Below are 24370 nucleotides of genomic sequence, written 5' to 3'. Positions count from 1 at the left end.
TTGAAATTGTACCAGCCTCCACCACTTCCTCTGGCAGCTCATTCCATACACATACCACCCTCTGTGTGAAACAGTTGCCCCTTAGGTCTCTTTTATATCTTTCCCCTCTCACCCTAAACCTATGCCCTCTAGCTCTGGACTCCCTGACCCCAGGGAAAAGACTTTGTCTATTTATCCTATCCATGCCCCTCATAATTTTATAAACCTCTATAAGGTCACCCCTCAGCTTCCAACACTCCAGGGAAAACAGCCCCAGCCTGTTCAGCCTCTCCCTATAGCTTAAATCCTCCAACCCTGGCAACATCCTTGCAAATCTTTTCTGAACTCTTTCAAGTTTCACAACATCTTTCTGACAGGAAGGAGACTAGAATTGCATGCAATATTCCAACAGTGGCCTAACCAATGTCCTGTACAGCCGCAACATACCTCCCAACTCCTGTACTCAATACTCTGACCAGTAAAGGAAAGCATACCAAACGCTGCCTTCACTGTCCTATCTACCTGCAACTCCACTTTCAAGGAGCTATGACCCTGCACTCCAAGGTCTTTTTGTTCAGCAACACTCCCTAGGACCTTACCATTAAGTGTATAAGTCCTGCTAAGATTTGCTTTCCCAAAATGCAGCACCTCGCATTTATCTGAATTAAACTCCATCTGCCACCTCTCAGCCCATTGGCCCATCTGGTCAAGATCCTGCTGTAATCTGAGGTAACCCTCTTCGCTGTCCACTACACTTCCAATTTTGGTGTCATCTGCAAACTTACTAACTGTACCTCTTATGCTCGCATCCAAATCATTTATGTAAATGACAAAAATTAGAGGACCCAGCACCGATCCTTGTGGCACTCCACTGTCACAGGCCTCCAGTCTGAAAATCAACCGTCCACCACCACCCTCTGTCTTCTACCTTTGAATCAGTTCTGTATCCAAATGGCTAGTTCTCCCTGTATTCCATGAGATCTAACTTGGCTAATGAGTCTGCCATGGGGAACCTTGTCGAACGCCTTACTGAAGTCCATATCATCAATCCTCTTTAGGTAAAGTGCAAATAACAGGACCAACTTCTGGCCTTTCATCTTGACTCTGTCAGTTGCAAAGATTTGTGGAGTTCCCGCCTCAAATTTGTCACCTTGTTTCACGTACGTCACATGCAAGCCACAAATCTCAACCAAACCACGATTAGCCCAATCACAGTGAAGACTGGGTTCAAACAAGGCTGTCATTGAATCAACTCTTCTCCATACTGCACCTCAACTCCAGCAAACTGTCTGTTTCAACCTATGCAGCCCCTCAATCAAGAACCAGAACAACTCCAACCTCAATTAGATTAGATTAAATTTTCGACAGTGTGCAAACAGGCCCTCTGGAGAGTAACCTACCCAGACCCATTTCCCTCTGACCAATGCACCTATCACTATGAGCAATTTAGTATGGCCAATTAACCTGACCTGCACATCTTTGGACTGTGGGAGGAAACCGGAGCACCCAAAGGAAACCCACGCAAACACAGGGAGAACGTGCAAACTCTATGCAGACAGTCGCCCAAGGCTGAAATTGAACCTGGTGCTGTGAGGTAGCAGTGCCGCCCATTGAGCCACCGTGTCGCCCAATGATACAGCTTCAGTATACAGATGACGTTTGAGTGGCTGCTAACTCAGAAACTGAGCCTCAAGTCATTGTCAATTCCTTCTTCTAAGAGAAAATAAACCTTTCACTAACTACTTAGAAAGTAAATGTCCTCTTCTAATCAGCTCACAGAATAAAGCATTACATTCTTCATGTAAGATGAAGGGCAAGGTCCTGGAAAACATGGACCATTTTCAATATTGTGGGAGCTTCACCTAAATGAAGGCAGACTTAAATGACAAAACTCATAACTGCCTCCAATATGTCAGCTCAGCCATTGGCTGTAAAAAGAATATTTGAGAATCATAATCTCCGACTAAGTCTATGGCTTACTGGACAGCAGTGTTCCGCATGCTCCTATATGCTTCAGAGATTTGGTCAACTTGCAGGGGCACCTCTAGGCACTGAGAAACAACTAGTAGTGTTTTCGAAGGATTCTACAAATCCGATGGCAAGTAAAAAGGAACAACAACTGCCTCCTCTCCCAAGCCAATACACCCAGCATTGTAGTGAGCTTTACTGGATAAGATTCCAGAAGCAGCTGCTTGATTTAGAACACGGTCATCACAGGAGATCCCAGGAGGAAAGTGAAAATGTTTCAGAGATGTCCTCAAAGCATCCCTGAAGAGGTCAGGGGAAATTGGCCAAATGGAGGAAGATCATTTGGGAAAGCATCAAACATACTGAAAGACTTTGTTGCCAATGTGCAGAGGTGAGGTTGCGGCATGTCGGGAAGCTGAAATATCATACAGCAATCTACCCAGCCCTTTGAGCACAATCTATCTTAAATGTCTGTTGATTGTACATTTTACTTAACAGCCATCTGATGCTGATTGAGCTAGTCCAGAGTAGAAACAAATAATCCTTGACCCTGATGGAGTACCTCAGAAGATTTTTTCTATTCTTAATGTGGTGAATGTCATACTTAGGAAATGTGTAAAAGTTGAATATATTATCACTTTTAAAGGGATCTATGACAGAGTTTTTGAAAGTTATGAGAGCAATTGGCTCTCTTAGATTTCTATCAAGGAAGAAATTTTATTCTTCTACGCTTTGATATCTAAAAACTTTGGGACTAATCCAATTGATGAATTTACCTCTTCTGACCTCTGCAGTCCTACTTTTTCAGGGGAACTGGGACTACAGAAGAGACCTGTCATGCATGTACATATAGATGTATGTTTCTTACATTAGAAGTGACTACATTTCATAAATACATCATCAGCTGTATAAGTGTTTAAGTAGTCCTGAAGTTATGTAATGTATTTTAGAAAAACAAATTCTTTCTTTACTTCGTTATCATGGGAAATAAAGGAGCTTACTAGTTTGTATTAGGAAATCCAAGGATATTTTTACATAGTTTTCTTCTCTGAAATTGATCACAGCTTTTATTTTCTTTGTTAGAATCTTTAACCATTGGGGAGCATTATGCATGAAATTGAAATGACTAAATAGATGGAATGAGCCTTTCTTTCATGCTGTTCTTCCATTGTATACAATGAAATGCAACTTTGTCCTGTTTCAGTCAGAAGATTCAAGACACAAATCATGGTCATGTGATGTCAGCAAAAATTATTATCATTTCAGAAACCATTTTACCCTGGATGGTAGTTGATTGTCTGCTGGTGCTCCAGCAAATGTCATACCACCATCTGCTGATGAAAAGCATGTCAAAGGAAACATCTTGCTGCATATAATGTTTTCCCCATAACCTCTTTTCATTTTCAGGGTAATTGCCTTTGCCATTACAGTAGCCCTAAGTCCAATCTAGTATATTGGCATGTTGCTACATTGCATTACTGAAATTCCACAGGCTGCACTTTTAATCTGGTGATCAATCACTTACACATAAGTGATTAAAACTTTAGCAGAATCTTCAAAATCTACCCCAGCAGCATTACAGAATACCATCCCGAGGTAACATTGTACTTTAAATAAGCTGCACATATTCCTCTAGAGGAAAGAAAAATCAGTGATGTCAGCTGACCCTCAATTTGAGGATGGAATCTACTTAGGGTCACGCATATTTGCCATAGGTCTTTATGTGAACTTTTCAGTCATCTGGTCAAGCCTCTAGTCCATCAAAATTGGTTTTGCAGGCATTTTACCTGAATGCCAGTAGAGTTAGCATCAGGAAAGGTAGTAACATTTATTTGACAAATTTCCTTCTGAATCTGGAGGATGCAGTGAAGGCATTGCTGATGGAATTTCCCTTGGGCTCTTACATATCATTCATTCACAATTCAGGACTCACTGCAGTACAAGAGTGATGATACACTAAGACTTTTGTTGATTGGTGGAGATCTTTGTTGTCAAATATTCCTTGCCATAGTTTGTAGAAGGTTGTTGGTGCAGCTCAGTCACTGTTGGATCTTCTTGTGACCTTTTGAGAGAACTGATTGTCAAAGTGTGGGTAATCCTCCAGTGTCTCTCCTTCAACTTATATGGAATGTGGATGTTTGGCTGACCACACGTGGATTGATATACAGGTTTTGTCTAGGCCACATTCAAGGTCAAGTGAGTTTATTACATGCAGAATTTAAGTGATTGAGATGGTTTGCAAAACTGACAACACAGCAGTCAGTCACAAACTGTAGGTTTATTGCAAGATGAATTGTATATAGAAGTAGGACATTTTACTACAGTTTGACAAAATATTGGTGAGACGACATCTGAAGTGCTGTGAATAGTTTCAGATTTCTTCAGAAGGGATGAATTGCATTAGAAACAATGCAGAGAAGATTCACTTGGCTGTTTCCTGCAGATAGGCAAAAGTGAGGACTGCAGATGCTGGAAATCAGAGTCTAAGAATGGCTTTTGCGTCAATTTTCCTGCTTCTCGGATGCCACCTGACCTGCTGTGCTTTTCCAGCACTACTCTAATCTAAACTTCTGATTCCTGCAGATGCTGGAGATTAGAGTCAAGGTTAGAGTGGTGCAGGAAAAGCACAGCAAGTCAGACAGCATCCGAGAGCAGGATGATCGATGTTTTAGGCGAAAACCCGTCATCAGGACGAAGGGCATCCTGATGAAGAACTTTTGCCCAAAATGTTGATTTTCCTGCTCCCTGGATGCTGCCTGATCTGCTGTGCTTTTCCAGCACCACTCTGACTCCTGGAATAAAGGTGTTACCTTATGGAATGGTTGCACAAGTTGACCCTGTATCCATTGGAGTTGAGAACAATGTGATTTTATTGAAGTATAAGATCCTGATGGAACTTGACAGGATGGAGGCTGAAAGAATGTTTTACCTTATGGGAAAGACTAGATGGAAGCAACAGAGTTTAAAACTAAGAAGCTTCCCATTTAAGGAGGAGGTTAGAAGAACTCTTTTTCTCTCAGCAGGTTATTGGTATCTGGAATTCTCTTCGCCAGCTCACAGCTGAGACAGGGCAGTTGAATATTTTTAAGGCAGAGTTAGGTAGATTCTTGATTGACAAAAGTTATAGGGTACAGATCAGGAAGTAAAGTTGAGGCCATCATCAGTGTAGCCACTGCTTTAATCAAAGGCTCAGCAGCTTGAGGGGTTACTCCTCTTCCTAATTTGTACATTCATATGTTGTTCCATCTAAACAGTGTTTAATACATAAACTAGAAGCCAACCGATCTTTTAATGAGACAAATAACGTCGTCAGATAGATTGTAAATAATAGTCATAGAAGTCTACAGCACAGAAAAAGACCCTTCAGCCCATCAAGTCTGTGCCGATCAAAAACAACCAATATTCTAATCCCATTTTCCAGCACTTGGCCCACAGCCTTGTATGAGGTAAAAACAATGACTGCAGATGCTGGAAACCAGATTCTGGATTAGTGGTGCTGGAAGAGCACAGCAATTCAGGCAGCATCCGAGGACAGGCAAAATCGACGTTTCGGGCAAAAGCCCTTCATCAGGAATAAAGGCAGAGAGCCTGAAGCATGGAGAGATAAGCTAGAGGAGGGTGGGGGTGGGGAGAGAGTAGCATAGAGTACAATAGGTAGGTGGGGAAGGAGATGAAGGTGATAGGTCAGGGAAGAGAGGGAGGAGTGGATAGGTGGAAAAGGAGCTGGGCAGGTCGGACAAGTCCGGACAGGTCGCGTTACTGGAGGTTAGAAACTAGGATGAGGTGGGGGAAGGGGAAATGAGGAAACTGTTGAAATCCACATTGATGCCCTGGGGTTGAAGTGTTCCGAGGCGGAAGATGAGGCGTTCTTCCTCCAGGCGTCTGGTGGTGAGGGAGCGGTGGTGGAGGAGGCCCAGCACCTCCATATCCTCGGCAGAGTGGGAGGGGGAGTTGAAATGTTGAGCCACTGGGCGATTTGGTTGATTGATGCGGGTGTCCCACCCTCCTCTAGCTTATCTCTCCATGCTTCAGGCTCTCTGCCTTTATTCCTGATGAAGGGCTTTTGCTCGAAACGTCGATTTTGCCTGTCCTCGGATGCTGCCTGAATTGCTGTGCTCTTCCAGCACCACTAATCCAGAATCCACAACCTTGTATGCCTTGGCATCGCAAGAATACATCTAAATAAGGAGACTAGTACACAGCATATCAATTCCAGAATTCCCACTTGAGATGGTTGCAGTCATATCAACATGAAGCAATTGTAGGATTGTGATTAAGCTTCTTATAGATTCAAATCATTGAAGCACAATCCACAACACCTCAGATTTACTGAGTCACATACTTTGGTCAGGTTAATTAATGTAAGGTACATTACCTGGTGCTCAAAGAGGATTCCCTCAGCCACAAAAAGTAGGCTATTCAGGAGGATCCATTAGGGTTTTTCCTGCTACGTACTAGAGGAAAATACTTTGATTATTTTGACAGCACAATTTATGTCCCTTCTTGAAGATGGCTATAATTGTCTCATTCCTGAAGTCATCGTGAGGAGCTCCCTCCCAAATGAGCAAAATGGCCACATGGAGCCTGGGGTTTGATCAACAATCTATCAGTTTTAAAATCCTGAGCTGGAATACCATCAGGGACGCACGCTTAGTGTTCCTCATCCATTTGAGTGGTTGCTCATCAGTGGTAGTTCGTGCATGGTTTCCACCAGAGAATACTAGGGATGGTCTTAAGAGTATCAGCTATCACTCTGGATTCATGACTGTGGAGACAGTGGGGACTATAGATGCTAGAGAAATCCGATTTGATGAAGCGTGGTGCTGAAAAAGGCACAGCAGGTCAGGCAGCATCCAAGTTGATGTTTGGGGCAGGACCTTTCTTCAGGACTGGGGAGGGGGAAAAGGTTGAGAGACAAATAGGGGAAAGGGGAGTGGGGCTAGGGGAAAGGTAGACAATTGGTGAGCGAAGGTAGGACGTCATCGTGATGGGTTGATGGGAAGGGTGGAGTGCATAGGTGGGAAGGAAGATGGATAGGCAAGTCAGATTAAGAGGGGACATCTGAGCTGGAGGGTTGGATCTGGGATGGGTGGGGAGAGGGGAGATTTGGAAACTGGTGACTTCAATACTCATACTGTGTGATTCCCAAGGCGAAAGATGAGGTGTTCCTCCTCCTGTTTGCAGGTGGTCTTGTGTAGGTGGTGGAAGAGGCTCAGAATGGATATGTCATTAGAGGAGTGGGGGGGGGGGTGTTTGAAGTGGATGGCCACAAAAAGGTGGGGTTGGTTACTACATATGGACCAGGGGTGTTCCCTGAACCTTGCGACTTTGTGCTTGGTCTGTCCGATTTAGAGGAGACCACATTGAGAACACCAGATACAAAGCTGAGGTTGGAGAATATACAATTAAATCTGGATTTGAAATGATCCTTGGGGACCTTGGTCGGAGGTGAGGGGAGAGGTATGGGTGCAGGTTTTGTACCTCTTATGGCAGCAGGCGAAGGTGACAGGAGTGGAGAGGGAGTTGGTGTGGTTGTGAACCTAACGATGGAGTCGCGGAGGGAATGCTCCCTATGGAATGCAGATAGAAGTGGGGAGGGAAATATGTGTTTGGTGGTGAGGTCTGACTGAAGGTGACAAAAGTGGCGAAGAATGATGCCCTGAGTTTGGAGACTGGTGGGGTGGAATGTGAGGACCTGGGGGATTCTGTTAGGGTTAGAAGGGGTGAGTTCAAGGGCAGAAGTGTGGGAAATGAAAGAGACATCTAGGATGTCCTGGAATAGAATTGTTCATCCTGAGAGCAGATACGGCAGAGTTGGAGGAATTGAGAGTAGGGGCTCATGTTTTTACAGGAGTGGGGGTAGGAGGAGGTGTAGTCAAGCAATCTGTGGGAATTGGTAGATTTGTAGTAGGTTTCAATGTGTAGTTTGTCACCAGAGATGGAGACGGAGAGTCCGGGATGGGGAGGGAGGTGTTGGAGATGAACCAAGTGTATTTGAGGTAGGGATGGAACGTGTTGGTGTGGTGAACGAACTGTTCAAGCTCCTCATGAGAGCACAAGGCAGCACTGATACAGTCATCCTGTGAATGAAGGGGATTTTGTCAATTGACCTTGATCGTTAGATTTTCCTGGTGGATTCATACAGCTTTGCACGTCATATTGTTGAATTTCTCAGGTCATCTCTTCCAATTGCATGTCCATTACCCTTCCGGATTAGTCTTTGGGTGTCTGTCTTGAGTTTTTGGAGTACACCCTTCTAGAATTGCAACCTTGGGTTGTTCTGCCAGACAATGAAAACTATTTTATTTTTATTCTTAGTTGTTACACATTTCGACATCATTTTTGTCAAATCAAAGCAAACATTGTCACAACAGGAATGGTCACATTTCTTGCCAAAACTGCTGCTGGTGATAAAAGCAGTTAACTCGCCCACTTGCTATCAGGGATGCCATTTAATTTTTTGGTCTTTCTCATAAAAGCAGGAATGTATTTGTCATGCTGCTTGGATTCCTGAATCAGGTAGAATAACATTGATTTTGTAACAATGGGGCATTAGAACTGTACATGATATCGTTTCTCCATATTGCTGCTGGCTTATGAATTTACTTTGTGTGATTTCAACTCACTCCAGATACTTTACTTGCAACCAAAATAATAATTTCACTCTCATAATCAAGTATGCTTCGTATTTGCCTATATGGACTGAAGCCTTACTATATATGATTCTTTGCAGAAAATTTCATGCAATTTTCTACTTCTGAAATTTCCTTATTTGCCTGCTTTGCTAAACATCCATCAAGTTCCCTTTTGAGGTTACTGACATAATTTGTCCTCCCTGATTTCCAGGCTGTCTACTCCACACATTCACATCCTTTCTAAAGTAATTAAATCAAAATGGTTTGTTCACTTTTCCTCTTCTGCACCATTGATCACATGAGTTTCCTAATTCTTGTTCAGTACTAGGCGTAATCTACTGAAGTAATACTAAAAGTATTTTGTAATGCCTTAGTTTCAAAATTATTTGCTTGTTTTAAAAGCCTCCCATGACCTTGCCTCTCTCTCCAACCTACTCCAACCCTACAACTCTGAGTTCTCTGCATTCGTTTACATCTGGCTTCTTGCACATCCAATTCCCATCATTCTACTAGTTGTCCCTTCAACTGTCTTATCTTTTAGTTCTATTATCATCTTCAACCTCTCTGTGTCTCTTACCTCCTTAAAATCTTTCTCTTTTACCAAACTTTTGGTGACATATGTTAATACATTCTCATGAGCTTCGATGTCAAAATTTATTTGATAATGGCAACTGTGAAATGCCTTGGGAGATGATTTTAACTATGTTAAAGGTGCTTTGTAAATGCAAATCGATGTTTTTGGTGTAATTAAAGTTTGAATCTTGAATTTTTTATCTAGCCAACTCAGCATCACTTACATTAAAATTGTTCTAATGGGGAATTAATTGTACAGTTTGTTCAATGCAGCTGCTATATAGTCAGCTTAAGCTTTTGATATGTCCCTCCTTACATGTTAGAATAGGCAACAACAGGTTATATCTGGGCCCCACCAAAAGGTTATAGTATGTGTCTCAAACAAGTAAAAGACAGTCAAGAGTTTTTAAATTGCCCTGCAGCAGATTTGGTAGACTGACTCTGATGTTAACAAGTCAGCAATTTTTTTTGTTAAGGTAGAAGAATAACAGATCCAAAGTTTATTTAAAGTCTTTTAAAATTGCTGACAAGTGGGTAAATCTATGTAGGTTAAAAAGTTTAGTTTATAAGTTTTATCTTTCAAAAATGTAATGCACAAAAAATTGTGGTTTGTGCCTATTTCAGACACTCCCTGAAGATTTGCATACCACCATTTCTTCTGATTAAAGCATTGGTGGGGCCTACCAGGTGATTGTATGATGTGTGGCCTGCATTGTCATCAACCTGACTAGGTGTGGTACCTTGAGACATTGAGAAGTTCTGTTTCAGAATCAATGACCAATGGAACATGTTGACTAAACATCCTTTCCAAAACCAAAAGCCAAATATTGGTTGAGAAATTGCAAGCATAAAATTAAGTAAACATATTATAACCCTATTATAGTGAGCTTGGCACACAAGGCAGTTCTTAGATTCAATCCCAAGTAAGCACTGAGATTGTTTGAAATCAGTTGTAATAGTTGTTGCTGCCCTACAATTAGATGCAACATTAGGTCGTTGAATTATATTAAGAACAAAATGAATCAGGGACCCTACTGAAGTGCAAGGGACATTGAACTGAACTTGAATCCCAATGATTTTCAATGACTTTGGGAAAGAGAGAAAATTGAAGAAAAGGAACTGACATGAACAAAAAGCAACCAAAATTTCAGATATGGTAAATGACAGGGAATACACAAGCTATTGTAAATTGAAATTGCTGAGTGCAGAAGAATTTCTGTCGGGTTAAAGACTGGAAGTTACTATCAATGGTTAAACTGTGTACAAACAGAGCAGTCTGAATTGCTGAGGCTAATTGCTGATATAAAATGCTGTACCAAAGATCCAGTTGGATAACTCAACTCTGCTGACCAACAGTATGCAAAAGGGAGGGAGCTTGGGGGTCGTGTGTGCTCTAAGCTTGAACTGTATAAATTAAGATATTCCGAAACTGAAAGTGTGCCTTTTTGCTCTGGAGATCTAAAGCTGTAATAAAGTTGCGTTGCAATAAAGGTTACCTGAATTTACCACAAACTTGGACTCGCTCTAAGAATCATGAGATCCTACAGTAACTTTAAATGAAATACGTTTAATGGTAAGGTCCCAGGGAGTGTTGCTGAACAAAGAGACCTTGAAGTGCAGCTTAGTATGCTTTCTTTTATTGGTCAGAGTATTGAGTACAAGAGTTAGGAGGTCATGTTGCAGCTGTACAGGATATTTGTTAGGCCACTTTTGGAATATTGCATGCAATTCTGGTTTCCTTCCTACTGGAAGGATGCTGTGAAACTTGAAAAGATTTACAAGGATGTTGCCAGGGTTGGAGGATTTGAGCTAAAGGGAGAGGTTGAATAGACTGGGGCTGTTTTCCCTGGAGCGTCAGAGAGGTGACCTTAAAACGATTTATAAAATCATGAGGGGCATGGTTGGGTAAATAGACAAAGTCTTTTCCCTGGGGTGGGGGAGTCTAGAACTAGAGGGCATAGGTTTAGGGTGAGGGTGAAAGATATAAAAGAGATCTAAGGGGCAACTTTTTCATGCAGAGGATGATATGTGTATGTGGAATGGCTGCCAGAGAAAGTAGTGGAGGTTGGTACAATTGCATCTGGATAGGTATATGAACAGGAAGGGTTTGGAGGGATATGGGCCGGCTGCTGGCAGGTGGGACTAGATTGGGTTGGGATATCTGGTCGGCATGGTCAAGTTCGACCGAAGGCTCTGTTTCCATGCTGTATATCTCTATGACTCTAAACAATGTTAGAAGCACTGTGCAGGTCAAGTAGTATCTGTGGTAAGAACAATACAGTTAATCTTTTGGGTGGGGAACCTTTCTAAAAACTTTCTAATACTATGAACATTCACTTTAATAAAGAGTAAAAAACAACCTGCCAATAATACTGGTAAAAATATATTAGGCAGCATCTTGGTAGAGAACAGATAACATCAAAATTTAGAGCTCAGTCCTTGTTCGGAATCAGACTAGAATTTCTTTTAATCTGTTCAATTTCAGGTCTCTACCCAAAACAATGAAAATGAAATCTGCATTCTTATAACGCTTTCCTAACTCAATGCTTTTTCATGCTGCCACCCAATTTGAGGCTTGAAATTGATCACTATTTCTCTGTAATAACTGTGGAAGGAGGACAAGATGGGGAATGGGAGGTAATGTGAAAATGGGGGGCCGAGCTGTTAGAGTGGGAAGGCAGCTGTTATAAGTCAGGCAGAGCTCCGCATTGGTCACTGCTGCATTGGAGCTTGCAACCTACTTGTGACCCTGACCCGTACTTTGGGAAACCCCATCCCAATAGCCTCACAGTCAATGAATCACAGACTGTACTGTAATATAGCAAATTGTGACAGCTAACTTGTGCAGATCAAGGTCCCAGATAAACTGCAATGAGAAAAATATCCAGATTATTTCAGTTACAATATTTGGTTAAGGACTAACTAACTGTATGCCTGGATAATACCTACAAAAAGTGCTACAAGATCCTCTTTGCCTTGCTGGTCATGTTGTTTTGGCCCACACGGAAAGCTCTCTTCTTTCTGTCAATGAGATCTTAGATGATGTGGTCATTCTTGCTGAACCAGTCTTGGTATTTTCTGGTCTTGAAGTAAATAATTTGTTTTCACTGCATGAAATAATGGCCGTCGTCAGCTCTTTTCAGATTTTCTCCAATCCATTATAATGAACTCTTCAGAGATTTTGGTGAAGACATTGATGGAAGTTCGCAAGTCTGCTTGACTCTTGAAGTCACTCAACAGTGAGCTTTTTTTCTGAACTGTTTTTTTTTGTCTTCAGCTGCTTCTGGTGGCAGTTGGTGGACATTGAGAAGTGGATGATCTAATGATCTGACCAGCACTTGTCTACACTGGCCATTGCTTTGGTAATGAGGACAACCTTTTGCAGCTGGGATTGAATGATAATTGTCAATCATATACCAGTACTTTGATTATGGATACCCCAAGAAGTCTTGAACTTACCTTTTTGGTGAAAACCAGCTGGTATTCCACACATTTGGTTGGTAGAAGAATGCCATTGGTGATGCATATTCCCAAATCCTTTCTTTCTGAAGGTTCCTTTCCAGAGTTGAGCATTCTTTCAAATTCTGGTGTTGAAGTCTACAAGGAGAATAATTATATTTTCCTTAGGGATGTTGATGAGTTTGTTATCCAGGGTGGAGGAGAAACCTTCCTTGGATTCATCTACGGCATCAAGAGTTAAGTCTAGCCACTTGATTATTGGTTCATGGAAAGTTGTAGATAGAAAGTCATGAGGCAATTGTTGATGCCAATAGAGAGCCCAAAGAGTTGGTCGACAAGTTTGTTCTTGACAGTGAATTTAATTACATACATTCGAGGTTGATCCTCAAGTTTTCCTCTTCAGAAGATGTAACCACCACCTTCTTCAATCAGCTGCCCTTTACCATCTCTTCAAATCTCCTGTAGGGCAGTTATATCTGTGTTGAAGTGTCTGAGTTCATGGGCAATAAGGACAGTTCTTTGTTCTAGACAAATACTTTTCTCATAGCAATAAGGATTCTTACATTCCAGGTTCCGATTGAATTTCATGTTGGTTTTCAGATTGGAGGTAGATGAGCCTACTGGATGTGGTTTACCAACCAGGCTGATGATGGAACAGACTATTTTTCAGTCAACTGAAGAGGACTGCTCATTGTGAAGAAAGCTGACAAAATGCTCTCCTGTGCCTTATCCATGAGCGAAACAACTGAGCCAAATTCTACTGCCTATCTGCCAGTCAGATGCTAGGGACTCCCAGATCTCACAATTCTGTCCCTATCACCTCTCATTGGAGGGCTTGTGTTATGTCTGTGTGTATTGTCAGAGGGAAGGTATTGAATTCCTCTTGTGCAGGACATCTTTTAACTTGGGAATGTTGTTGTACATCAGCAGACACATAGTCCTTGACAGAAGGTAGTTCCAGTTCCTTTGCCAAGGAAATCATCTCCCTACTGCTGTAGCCTTCATCTGCCTATGAAGCCGGTGATATTACATATGTGTCTTCCACCTGGATCGCCATTGAAGACTTGTTTGGGATTGTGGTTTATCTGGTTCCTCCCCTCTGACCTTACCATCATGGATGACCCTGATAGCATCGTTCTTGGGATCAACTGAACACTCAAGCCTCTCCAGCACATCAAGGTGACAATCCATGAAAAGGCAAGGTGGCAATCACAGTTCTTTGGGAACACCCAGCAGCGGCAAGACAAAGCACAGAGAAGGAGCCGGAGAAATAAATGCCAATGATGTCAAGGCCAGAGTCCAATTCCACTTCCTGGAAAAACCTGCCAGATGTGTGATTAGATTACTAATCACATTAGATTAGATTACATTACAGTGTGGAAACAGGCCTTTCGGCCCAACAAGTCCACACCGAGCCGCCAAAGCGCAACCCACCCATACCCCTACATTTACACCTTACCTAACACTACGGGCAATTTAGCATGGCCAATTCACCTTACCTGCACATCCGTGGGAGGAAACCGGAGCACCCGGAGGACACCCACGCAGACACAGGGAGAATGTGCAAACTCCACACAGTCAGTCACCTGAGGCGGGATTTGAACCCGGGTCTCTGTTGCTGTGAGGCAGCAGTGCTAATCACTGTGCCACCGTGGTTGGAGATATGGCTCTAGGATTGGACTCATTGGCCTAAGCACCCAAGGAACCTAAGATCAGTGACACTGAACTTCCTAGGTGGACAATCATACTCATTAGTGAGAGCCTGCCATCCAAGACAACAGGTAGGGACAGACATCCATTCCAAAAAACATCTCTAACAGTGCAGCACATTGATTGCAACACCAGACTTTGTTAGATTAAACGCAGGTCTTTACACAAACATCTTGGCTTGAGATGGTACGCCTAGACAAGGCTGACAGTTAATTCATAAACTATTTTCCAGAAATACTGTATATTTCCAACAAGTTTTGTTTGCAGTTTTAATGACCTAAAGTGTGGGTAAAGATTTTAAGTTGGGGTGAAAACTATTGGTGATTTAGTAAACTACATTTAGGGAGTCCCTGCCTGGTTGATTTATTTGACCTTATGTTCCCCAATGGGTTTGTTAAGATGATTTTTTTTTGGTTGCACCAGGACAGCACTTCCCCCCACCATTCGCATCACTGGCATTCATTATAAACCATTTTAGGGGGTTTAACCCCTACCTATGGTCACCTGCAGCAGGAGATATTCGAAAGCAATGCTTCCCTCACAGGTTCAGGTTGATTCAGACGGCGGACGACGGTCGCTGAGTGGATGGGTAAATAAATAAATGGAAGCAGCCGCCGGTTGCTAAGACACTCGCCCCGCCCCCTCCCATCACCCACACGCGGCGGTCGGCGGGCGCGCTGCCTGCTGGTCCGAAACAAAACGCGGGGGTAAGGAGCGGCGGGGTTATTGATGGTCCGGGCCAATGGGTGGGCGGAGGAGGCGTGCGCTGACCAATGGGAGCCGAGGTGGTGACGGTCGGGGGGTGGGGCCTGGGTGCTGGGTTGCCGCTATGTGACGGTGCCCGCGGGGGGGAGCTGGCTGTACTCGGTTGCTCGGGAGCGGGACCGAGACAGAGTCGGAGACAGGGCTGAGGCTCCGGACGTTTCCCAGTGTCGTTGCTACCGTACCACTAGAAGTGAGTCTCAAGGCACGCACGCCCCTGTCCAGTCGTGCGCGATCACTGGGGATTGCCTTGTTGTTAGGGCGGCTTCAGGCATCAAAGAAAAAAATTTAAAAACCGTTAAAGAGACTCGGTGCGAAAAGAATGCCCCGGAGGGCGGGATGGGGCGATGGTTACGGTGTTCCCTCTCTTTGTCCGCTCCCTCCCTTCAAAAGCGACGACGCCGACTGCCGCCGAGACCGTTTTGTTTTCTCAGAGAGCGATGCGCGAATTTGTTTTGTCTTTTGGGCGGGAGATGCTGAGTCCCGGTTCTCTTCGCTTTATCGGGATTCATCCAGCAACCGACTGATGGCCGCAAGGAGTTGCAGATCGTCGCCAGCCTGCCCTGGTCGAGCTGGACTGGGACTGAGCAAACGGGCATTAATCTTCGGCTGGCCGCCTCCCTCCATCTCCCCTCCCCTCCCCTCCCCTCCTTTTATTTCTCTCCACCACTCCCTTTCTCTCCACATCCAGCTCCCTCTTTCCCTCCTTCTCTGATCCGCTTCTGATGAAAGGTCACAACCTGAAGCATTAACCCTTTTTGTTTTTGTCTTCTGTAACTGGTGCCAAACTTGCTGAGTATTTTCTTGTTTTTAAATCTCTGCTCACTCTTGCTCCTCCTTTTTTTTCATTTATTTTTTTTCTCTTTCTCTTTGCCTTCTCTCCCCAAACACACAATGGCAATGTGCTAGATTTTTAATGTCTTTCAATGGAAACAGTCCACAAAATGTAGTAAATTGTGAACTATTTTTTTTAAAACAAAAATGTATAACAGACCTCCTTTTGCTGAAGCTTTTTGTATTGGGGCAATTCACAAAAAATATCAAAAATCATTTTCCCCCTTTTAGTTTTGGTGTTTCTTCTGAATCGTCCTAATGGACGCAAGATAAAAAGCTTTGTCGAAAGTTTTTATTTTACCAACAATATTTAACTTGCTGTAGTACCAAATTGAGAGAAATAAGGAATGAAACATTAAAAATGAATTAAGAAATTTAGATGCCCATACAGAGAACTTGGAAGAGAAGTTTGGTTGTATGAGTTATTCAAGTGTGTAGACTTTTTAAATTGAATTTTCTGTCCAGGTTTTCTGTTAAACCTATATTAAGGGCTTTGTTTAATTGGCAGATGAAAATTTAGTAATTGCATTTTCAGACTGGCTCAGCAACAGTTTTTTAAAGTAAAATATTCAAAGTCCTTCAGAATAGCATTATCAAACAAAATTTGAAAACACTTCAAAAAAAACTTGAAAAGGAGATTAATATGACATTATTTTAAAGAATCCTTGTGATAAAGGAGGAAAGAGCAGTTTAAGGATAACTTGCAGAGTTGGATGTGTTGTTGCTTGAAGTGAGACTGGAAGTAGATGGTGTTGTAAATGTTAGTTTGGAAGAGTAATTCAGTTTCCAAAAAAAAAAATTGGATTGAGGCTTACCACTTCACATTTTCTATACCATTTCTTGTGTGCTCTTATGTTCCTGGTGTGTTGGGAATCTGATAGGATTAAACTGTAAATATACTAAAATCCTGTTTCGAAGTACAAAAAACATTCTGTTTAAAACAAACAGCAATATAGCGAACAATTTATTTTGGAAACGAAGGATCCTTGTCTGAAATATTCATCTGTGTTCTCCATTTAGTGGGACTTTCTAACTTCTGTTGATTTTGACTGCCTCTAATATACTTTTAAATACATGATTTACATTTTTATTGATTCCAGATTAGTGCAGTTGATTGATTTCATTACTTGGATTTTTTTTGTTGTCAGGTAAACAATGTCTGAAAGAAAAGCTGTCATCAAGAATGCTGACATGTCTGAAGACATGCAGCAGGAAGCTGTGGAATGTGCTACCCAGGCATTAGAGAAGTACAACATTGAGAAAGACATAGCAGCTTACATCAAGAAGGTGAGAGCATGGTTTTCTACCATAGAGAAGTACTGAACATGCTTAGGAATCAAAGTCAAGCTTTGTCCTTTTCGGATTTGATCTGATTTAGTAACAAAAAACAGCAGTTGGTAGACTGAGCAAGTCTGGGGGTAAGTTAGTTCACTTGCCTAGCTGGCAAGGCAGAGTGATGCCACCAGCATGGGCTATATTCTCACAACAGCTGTGGTTACCATGAAGGACTGACCTTCTCAACCTCTCCCCTTGCCTGTGGTATGGTGACCGTCTGGTTAAACCAATACCATTTGCCCCTCTGAGAGAAGGTATATCATTTTGGTAGGACTTTGGTGACTTTTACAGCAAGTCTGCCTGAAACTAAACTAAGCGTTGCTCAATTGTAATAGATTCCCACCTGCAACTAAATTTGTTTTATGCAATTGGAAATTTAAAACCACTTTGCTTTTCTCATTGTAGCTTTCCTTCAACACTGGCTAAGCTTGTGCATTTGACCCCTCCTGAGTAGGGTGGTAATTAGGTTATGGAAACAGTAATTGAATTAAGGAGCTGAATTAAGCAACTATAACCTATAAAACTTTTATTTGTCATACTTTTTTTTTAGGTTAGTTTTTTTTTTAGATTAGTATCTGATTAGACTCTTCCACAACAATCTAATGCTATTCAATACCTAATGAATGTGGCCATTTGGAATAATTTGCATTTTGGTATAAAAGGAAACTGTTGAAATATTTTGGTTCATGAAAATAGCATTTGATTACTTTGTAATTAAAACATTACTATTGTTATAATTTTTATTTCCATTGATATTTCTCCAGATCTGAACAGAATACATGAACTGCCAATATTTGGCTGCTTTTATTTATGTCTGGCCCCAATGAACACTGACAGGGAGTTGTTTTGGGAAACTTGAATAAATTACTGTACCTCAAATACCATTGATTTCTGAACCCCTTCTCCTATTTTCCTTCAGTTAATGATGGTTTGGAAGTACACTTAACTGTTCACTGTGGAGTTTAGTTTATAGAATAACACTGTTTTAAAAATAAGACATTCAATCAGTGAAGTTAGTGACTGTATTTTTTCACAAACCATGCAGCTTTATCTCCCTCTCCTGCTCACTCTATCACTGTCAATATTTTGCTGTTGCCTTCTGGTCAATCTATAGTTATGTATAATAACCCTTAATCTCACTATCAGGTCATACCATGTAACATCCTTAGAGGTTCTTGCTACACAATACCACCAACAGCCTTAAAAAGATCTTGTAAAAGTTCCATTTAAAACTTTATTTTGTAATTTGTGCTCCTGGATGCACCACTACAAATTCCATATGCCTTTATAGTCTGTATCTGCGTAGCAAGGTCCTGTTTGTTTCTCTACTTCTTTCCTTGCATACAAAGTGCACTACTTGATCTGCATTGAATTTCATCTATTAAGCTGTCTGTCATCCCGAATGTATCTTGGTTCTGACACCTTTGGTTGGTGTTAATTAGAAAACTTGAGCATTTGGCCTCAATTCACACACCAGTACATGTTTTGTCCAAGTGAAATCTAAGTTGTATTAATTTTGAAATGTGTTAATTAGTTGAGTGGATGCTGATCCTCAAAGTTTGAATATCTTCAGAACATTTCAGAAAGGATAATCACTTTCAGATTCTGTTCTCCATTTATTTGAGAAAGAATATTGTCACAGTGAGTGAAGTAGTCTTTGATTTCACTTACTAGGGTTTTTGCAAAATGCAATCTTCCTCCTTTCCTGGAAAATAAGGTTATTTTGCACTTTCAATCTCTTGCATAGTGTTGTTCAAGCTACCTGTTTTGCAATTATTCTTCTGTCAGATTGAAGTTTATCTAAAAGTCTTTACATAACCACGCTATATCGCTAATTTCTCCATTCTTAACTATTAGGCAAGTTACTAGACCCAAGGCAAAGAGGAATTGTGTATGTCGTCAGTTTTTGCCATTGTTGTCTTGGATATCCACCAATCTGAGCACCGCTGAGGCAATCAATTCCTAATTTCCAATTGGATTTAAACTGGAGAGGAGAGATTTACCCAATTTAAATTTAGAATGGGATACTTGCAAAAAGCAACATTTTTTGTATTCATGAACTGTTGCTTATGGGTATGAGTTTACAGTTACAATTAAATACCTTTTATAATCCATCTTTTGTTTTGCAGGAATTTGACAAAAAATACAATCCCACATGGCATTGTATTGTGGGTAGAAACTTTGGAAGCTACGTGACTCATGAAACAAAACACTTCATCTATTTCTACCTGGGCCAAGTAGCCATCCTTCTTTTTAAGTCTGGCTGAAGAAGCTGAACTATTGGGCTTCAAATGCAGTTGATCCAAGGAAAAGACTACTTTAATTAAAAAGTACGCTCAGTTTTCACTAATCCACAAAGGGAAACTTGAAGAATGTGTCCAGTGTAATTTCCAACATGGTGAAACCAAATTTAAGATGGGTTTTTTTCCTCCTCCCTCCCCACCCTTCTTACAAAAGGTCACTACTGAAGTTTTATGGTGACTTTGTATTTATTTTCTTTGTCCTACTTCCCAATGTTTCCAATTCAATAAATGAGTTTTGATACCACTTTTTTGTTTTAACTTTGCCTTCTCTGATTTGGTTTATTTGTATGTCTTTCACGTAACTTCATTATGGATTTTCTTATATTTGAGACAAATAGCTAACATTACTACTAGTGATTGTCATGAATTTTAACTGTGAAGGTATAATGTTCAGTGGCCCATAAATGTAAAAGCTGTCACCTGCCTTGGCATTAATACAAGAATTTATTTAGCAACTCATGGATATTTCTTGTATACAATTGGATACAAATAGATTCACTCTGTGTAAAATACCCCAGTCCATATAAACAGATTGAAAAGTTGCTGGGGCTTGTACATAAGAAGAGGCTTTTACCATTAAATGTATTATCAGCAGCTGACAGTCTTCTAATTTAGTGTTAATTCTTATGAAAAACCATTTACTGCTTAAAATCAGTACAAAACATACATTAGCCTAGTTTAGTAGGTGGTGTAAGTACATAGCCTACTTACTCATGGACAAAGGAGAGAAGTCCATATCCTCACCACTCTCTCAAACCCATCCTTTTCACTTATTTTAACTTTAATAAAACAAGTTAAATCTTCTGCTTCAATTCACTATTGACATTAACTGTTAGGTTTGATTCAAATTAGAGAATATCAGATGTTAAACTGATTCACTTACTGAATATTTTAGGCCTGATGTTTTAGTTTTAAGCCATAGTGGTAGGTTGTGGAGTACTGAAATTTCCTATTGTTTGTGCAACTGGAATGTCCTTACCCCTTTAAAAGCAAAGCTACCCAAAGCTATGAAGAGAATTAATTGTACATCATTATGATCATTTTTAGGCAATTCTGAGAGACGGAGGATGACTTTATTTGACACTAGAGGGGAAAACAATAACTACTGCTGGAATGTATTTTTGAAACATCAAGATACTATTATAGTTGATTACCTGCTGCCTCTATTTCCCATCTTTAACATATCTAGAACTTCAATGATTTACATCAATTACATTTGTAGTATATTTAGCATAGTGAGTGTCTCAAGTCAAAATGGCTCAAAAGCAAAACTAGCAAGGTTCTGAAACTGGGAACAGATTAAGCTAGTAATAACGGAATAAGTGTGCTCATTTTCTTCAAACAGAATCCATGTAGGGCTGTATGAGGTTAGAGGTTGAGATGAACTTTAAGGCTTTGAATCCGGTGAAAAGTCCTGTAGTGCAATATAGTATTGATGCAGGATGAGGACAGTGAGGTTTGAATACATGTTGGATTTAATATGTTAAAAGTGAATCACAAGATACTGGTACTGTGGGAATGAAGGAATAATGCAAAAGGATGCGATTACAGAAGTGGAAGTAAGCCCAACCATCAGAAAAGTCAGTTAATTGCAATTTATACTGTCCAGTTTCAAGGATGGGAAAATAAGCTTCTGAAAAATAAATTAACTTTGTTGCATCTCCATTGTTGTCATCTTATCCTTAGCTTCTAACATTGAATAAAATGAATCTATGCTCATACAAAAGTAGCTGATTCACACTATTACATTTGCTGTCCAATTCTTCTAAATGTAAGAGCCTGTCACACTCTACGTATTGCGACAGGATCTGCTTCCTGTTTAGATAGTTGTTTTTTATTATGATAAAAGCTAGGCAGAAGGAAATTGTTACATTTTGTTCTATTCCAAAATGGAGGGGAGAAATGTTGACCATGGCATGTGCTGCTGAAAAAAAAAATTGAATGCATATTCTTTTAAAGCCAACTATGATAGTGTACCTATGAAAATCTAACTTAAATGTCTTGCTTTGCTAAAAATACTCAGCTTAGCAACTCAATTATGATTCAGACAATGATGTAAGTTATAATAGTTCATTTGGGCCTCAAAATTTGATAACGAAGATGAATATAGCCTAAAGACAGCTTGCCTATCAAGCTGCTACCAAAATTCCCCATTCTAGCACTGAATGATTTGAGAGCTTTGTTTCCATAACCCTATTTAGATTACCGCTTCCTGACGACATTGGTCTTTTACAAATTGGTACTATATTAATTCATCCTCTCATAAAAAAGCAATTTAGATTTGTATAATGACTTTAAGATGTCATCTTAAGGACAAGAAATTTAAAGAATAAAGTTCTGGATTTAATCTTTCTAATCAGTGCCACTGCCTCCAGTTTGGGGAATTCTCTGATGGTGCAGACCTTGTGTCTGGTTGTGAGATGATTCCCAGCTCTCGACATTTTACCAGTCCTGATAATCATATACTTGGAGAGTCACAATATGTGGAGTTGTTGAACAATGAACTGTTTTTCAAAATGGTAATCTATTATCATCTTGTAAATATGGAAGTTACATACTGTGGATGCTGGAGATACAAAAATATCAGAAAATTCTAGAAATACTCAGGTCAGACTGCATCTATAGAGAGGAAAAAGAGATTAACATTTTAGTTCCATGAAGGAAATTTTGAACTGAAACATTTTAACTGTTCCCACTGGTACACCCTTGAGTTTTGAGTATTTTAGCATTTACTATTTTCATTACATTATCCTCTGTCTTTTCCCAACTTCCTTGCTGCCCTTATCTCTTCCATCTCCCCAAGCAGCCCTACTTTGTTCCTGCAGTTACATATTTTAAAGCCTGCCCACTTCTTATTTTCCCTTTGCTTTCACTCAATTGTTACAGCTGCCTAACTCCACTCTACCATCTCACCCCTTCCCACTACAAGAGTTTCCATTAACTTTGAAGATATTCACTGTGGAGCAACAGAAACATAGTTCTGTCTTTCCTTAATTCTTTCAGTTCTGTCCTGTCTACTAATTTAAGAATTTAACAAGGATTGTTTCCACTGTTGTCATTTTTATTTTATCCTGTAGTTTCAACCTCATGTCATGAGCAACTTAATAAACAATTGGCAGATTGAATGTGCAAAGAACATGAAAACACTGCATTCTTATTCCAACCACTAGATAGAAATAGATGGCTTTTCCATTTACAGCCACAGCCAATTGGGTTTTAGCAGTGAGGCAGCCTTAGTAAGAGGGAAAACCATGACAGTAGCAATTGTTTCTTGACAATGTCACAATGCAACTCTATAAAACATGACATTTGCAGATGATATTACAACTGCAGATCACAAATGAATTGTCACTTGTCCAAAAAACAAAATGTAAGGACTTTAGTAAATTCCAGAAATTAAAGATTTTCACTTAGAATCTAACATCAATCTAACCAGGGTTTTAAACAGCTCTGTTCCATGGCTGGTTTGTGTTATTTTTAAATCATTTTGACCTTTTTAAAAACAGATATACTGTGTCTTGAGCATTAACTTTCCAAACATTTACATTGTTGCAAACTATTGTTTTCAATTAAGATCATTATCAACAAGAATGCCAGAGTAATATATTTCTGTCCACATTCCCTCTGTCCCTTCTTAGTTACTACTCATTTGTATCCAATCGCCACAAGTTTAATTACTTTGCCCAAAACAAGAAACAATTTTCAAGCAATATGGATCAGGGGTTTTGGTTGGTGACTTTGTGGCCAGAAACGTCTGACTTGGCATTTAGGTCACTTGAGTCCAGGTTTATTTGCGAGGAAAAGAGCACATGTAATTTGATTCTGTGGCAATTGTTCCCTTTTTGAAAAAGTAAACCACCTTCAAGATGCACTTTCTGTCAAGAGGTAGACACAAGAAAGGAACAAGAGTAGACCACTTGGCTTCTTGAGCCTGCTCGCCATTCAATAAGATCATGGGCTAATCTGATTTTAACCTCAATTCTACACTCCACCAGCCCTTTGATAATCTTCCATCCCCACGGCAATCAAAAATCTATCTACCTCTGTCTTAAAAACATTTAAAGTTTCTGCATCTGCTTTTTGAGGAAGGGAGTTCCAAAGACACTTAATCATCAGAGAAAATTGTTTTCCTCGTTTCTTTACGAAATCGGTGACCTCTTATTTTTTTAAACAACCATCCCTTGTTCTAGATTCTCATACAAAAGGAAACATTCTTTGACATCCACTGGGCGAGTCCCTACATCATATGTTTCAATTAACTCACCACTGACTCTTCTAAACCCCACAGGATACAGGCCCAGCCTGTCCGCATAAATATTAGTCTAGTAAACTAGTCTAGTAGATAATAGCTTCTAGCAGCTCTTCAGAAGCAGCAAATACATCCTACATCAATTTCACAGCATAGATTAAAGTTGAAAATTAGCTTCTGGCTTCTGCGTCTGTTGCCTTTCTTCCACCATTGGAGGAAGTCTTGCTGCATGGTCTAAGATCTACTTTTGGATGCCCGATGACCAAGAGGTTGAGTAAAGTCTCTTCTGTCTTGTGACTGGCACAATTGCTTTCACCTCAGGGAATCCTGGGAGGGAGCGGACGGGGGGAAAGAAAGGGCGACATGGTGGCTCAGTGGTTAGCACTGCTACCTCACAGCACCAGGATCCCAGGTTCGATCCGATTCCAGCTTCTGGAACTCCAGTGTGTGTGGAGTTTGCACAATCTCCCCGTGTCTGCAAGGGATTCCTCTGGGTTCCTCCCACAGTTCAAAGATGTGCAGGTCAAGTGAATTAGCCATGATAAATTGCCCATAGTGTTAGG

At 40.7% G+C, this 24370-nt stretch overlaps 1 protein-coding gene across 1 annotated transcript; it reads left to right on the top strand.

Moving 5' to 3' along the window:
- The first annotated feature begins 15128 nt into the window (after positions 1–15128).
- On the top strand, positions 15129–19802 carry LOC122562779 (dynein light chain 2, cytoplasmic-like). Its single transcript, XM_043715957.2, has 3 exons — positions 15129–15279; positions 17069–17207; positions 19385–19802. Exons 2-3 carry the CDS (start codon positions 17076–17078, stop codon positions 19520–19522), a joined length of 270 nt encoding a protein of 89 aa, XP_043571892.1. The 5' UTR covers positions 15129–15279; positions 17069–17075; the 3' UTR covers positions 19523–19802.
- The last annotated feature ends 4568 nt before the right edge of the window (positions 19803–24370 follow it).

This window comes from Chiloscyllium plagiosum, unplaced genomic scaffold (genome assembly GCF_037043375.1).
Source record: "Chiloscyllium plagiosum isolate Xiang-an unplaced genomic scaffold, Cpla_swu_hap1 HiC_scaffold_24, whole genome shotgun sequence".
NCBI lineage: Eukaryota > Metazoa > Chordata > Chondrichthyes > Orectolobiformes > Hemiscylliidae > Chiloscyllium > Chiloscyllium plagiosum.
The sequence above is the reverse complement of the archived record's forward strand: the minus strand, read 5'-3'. Positions and strand labels throughout refer to the sequence as shown.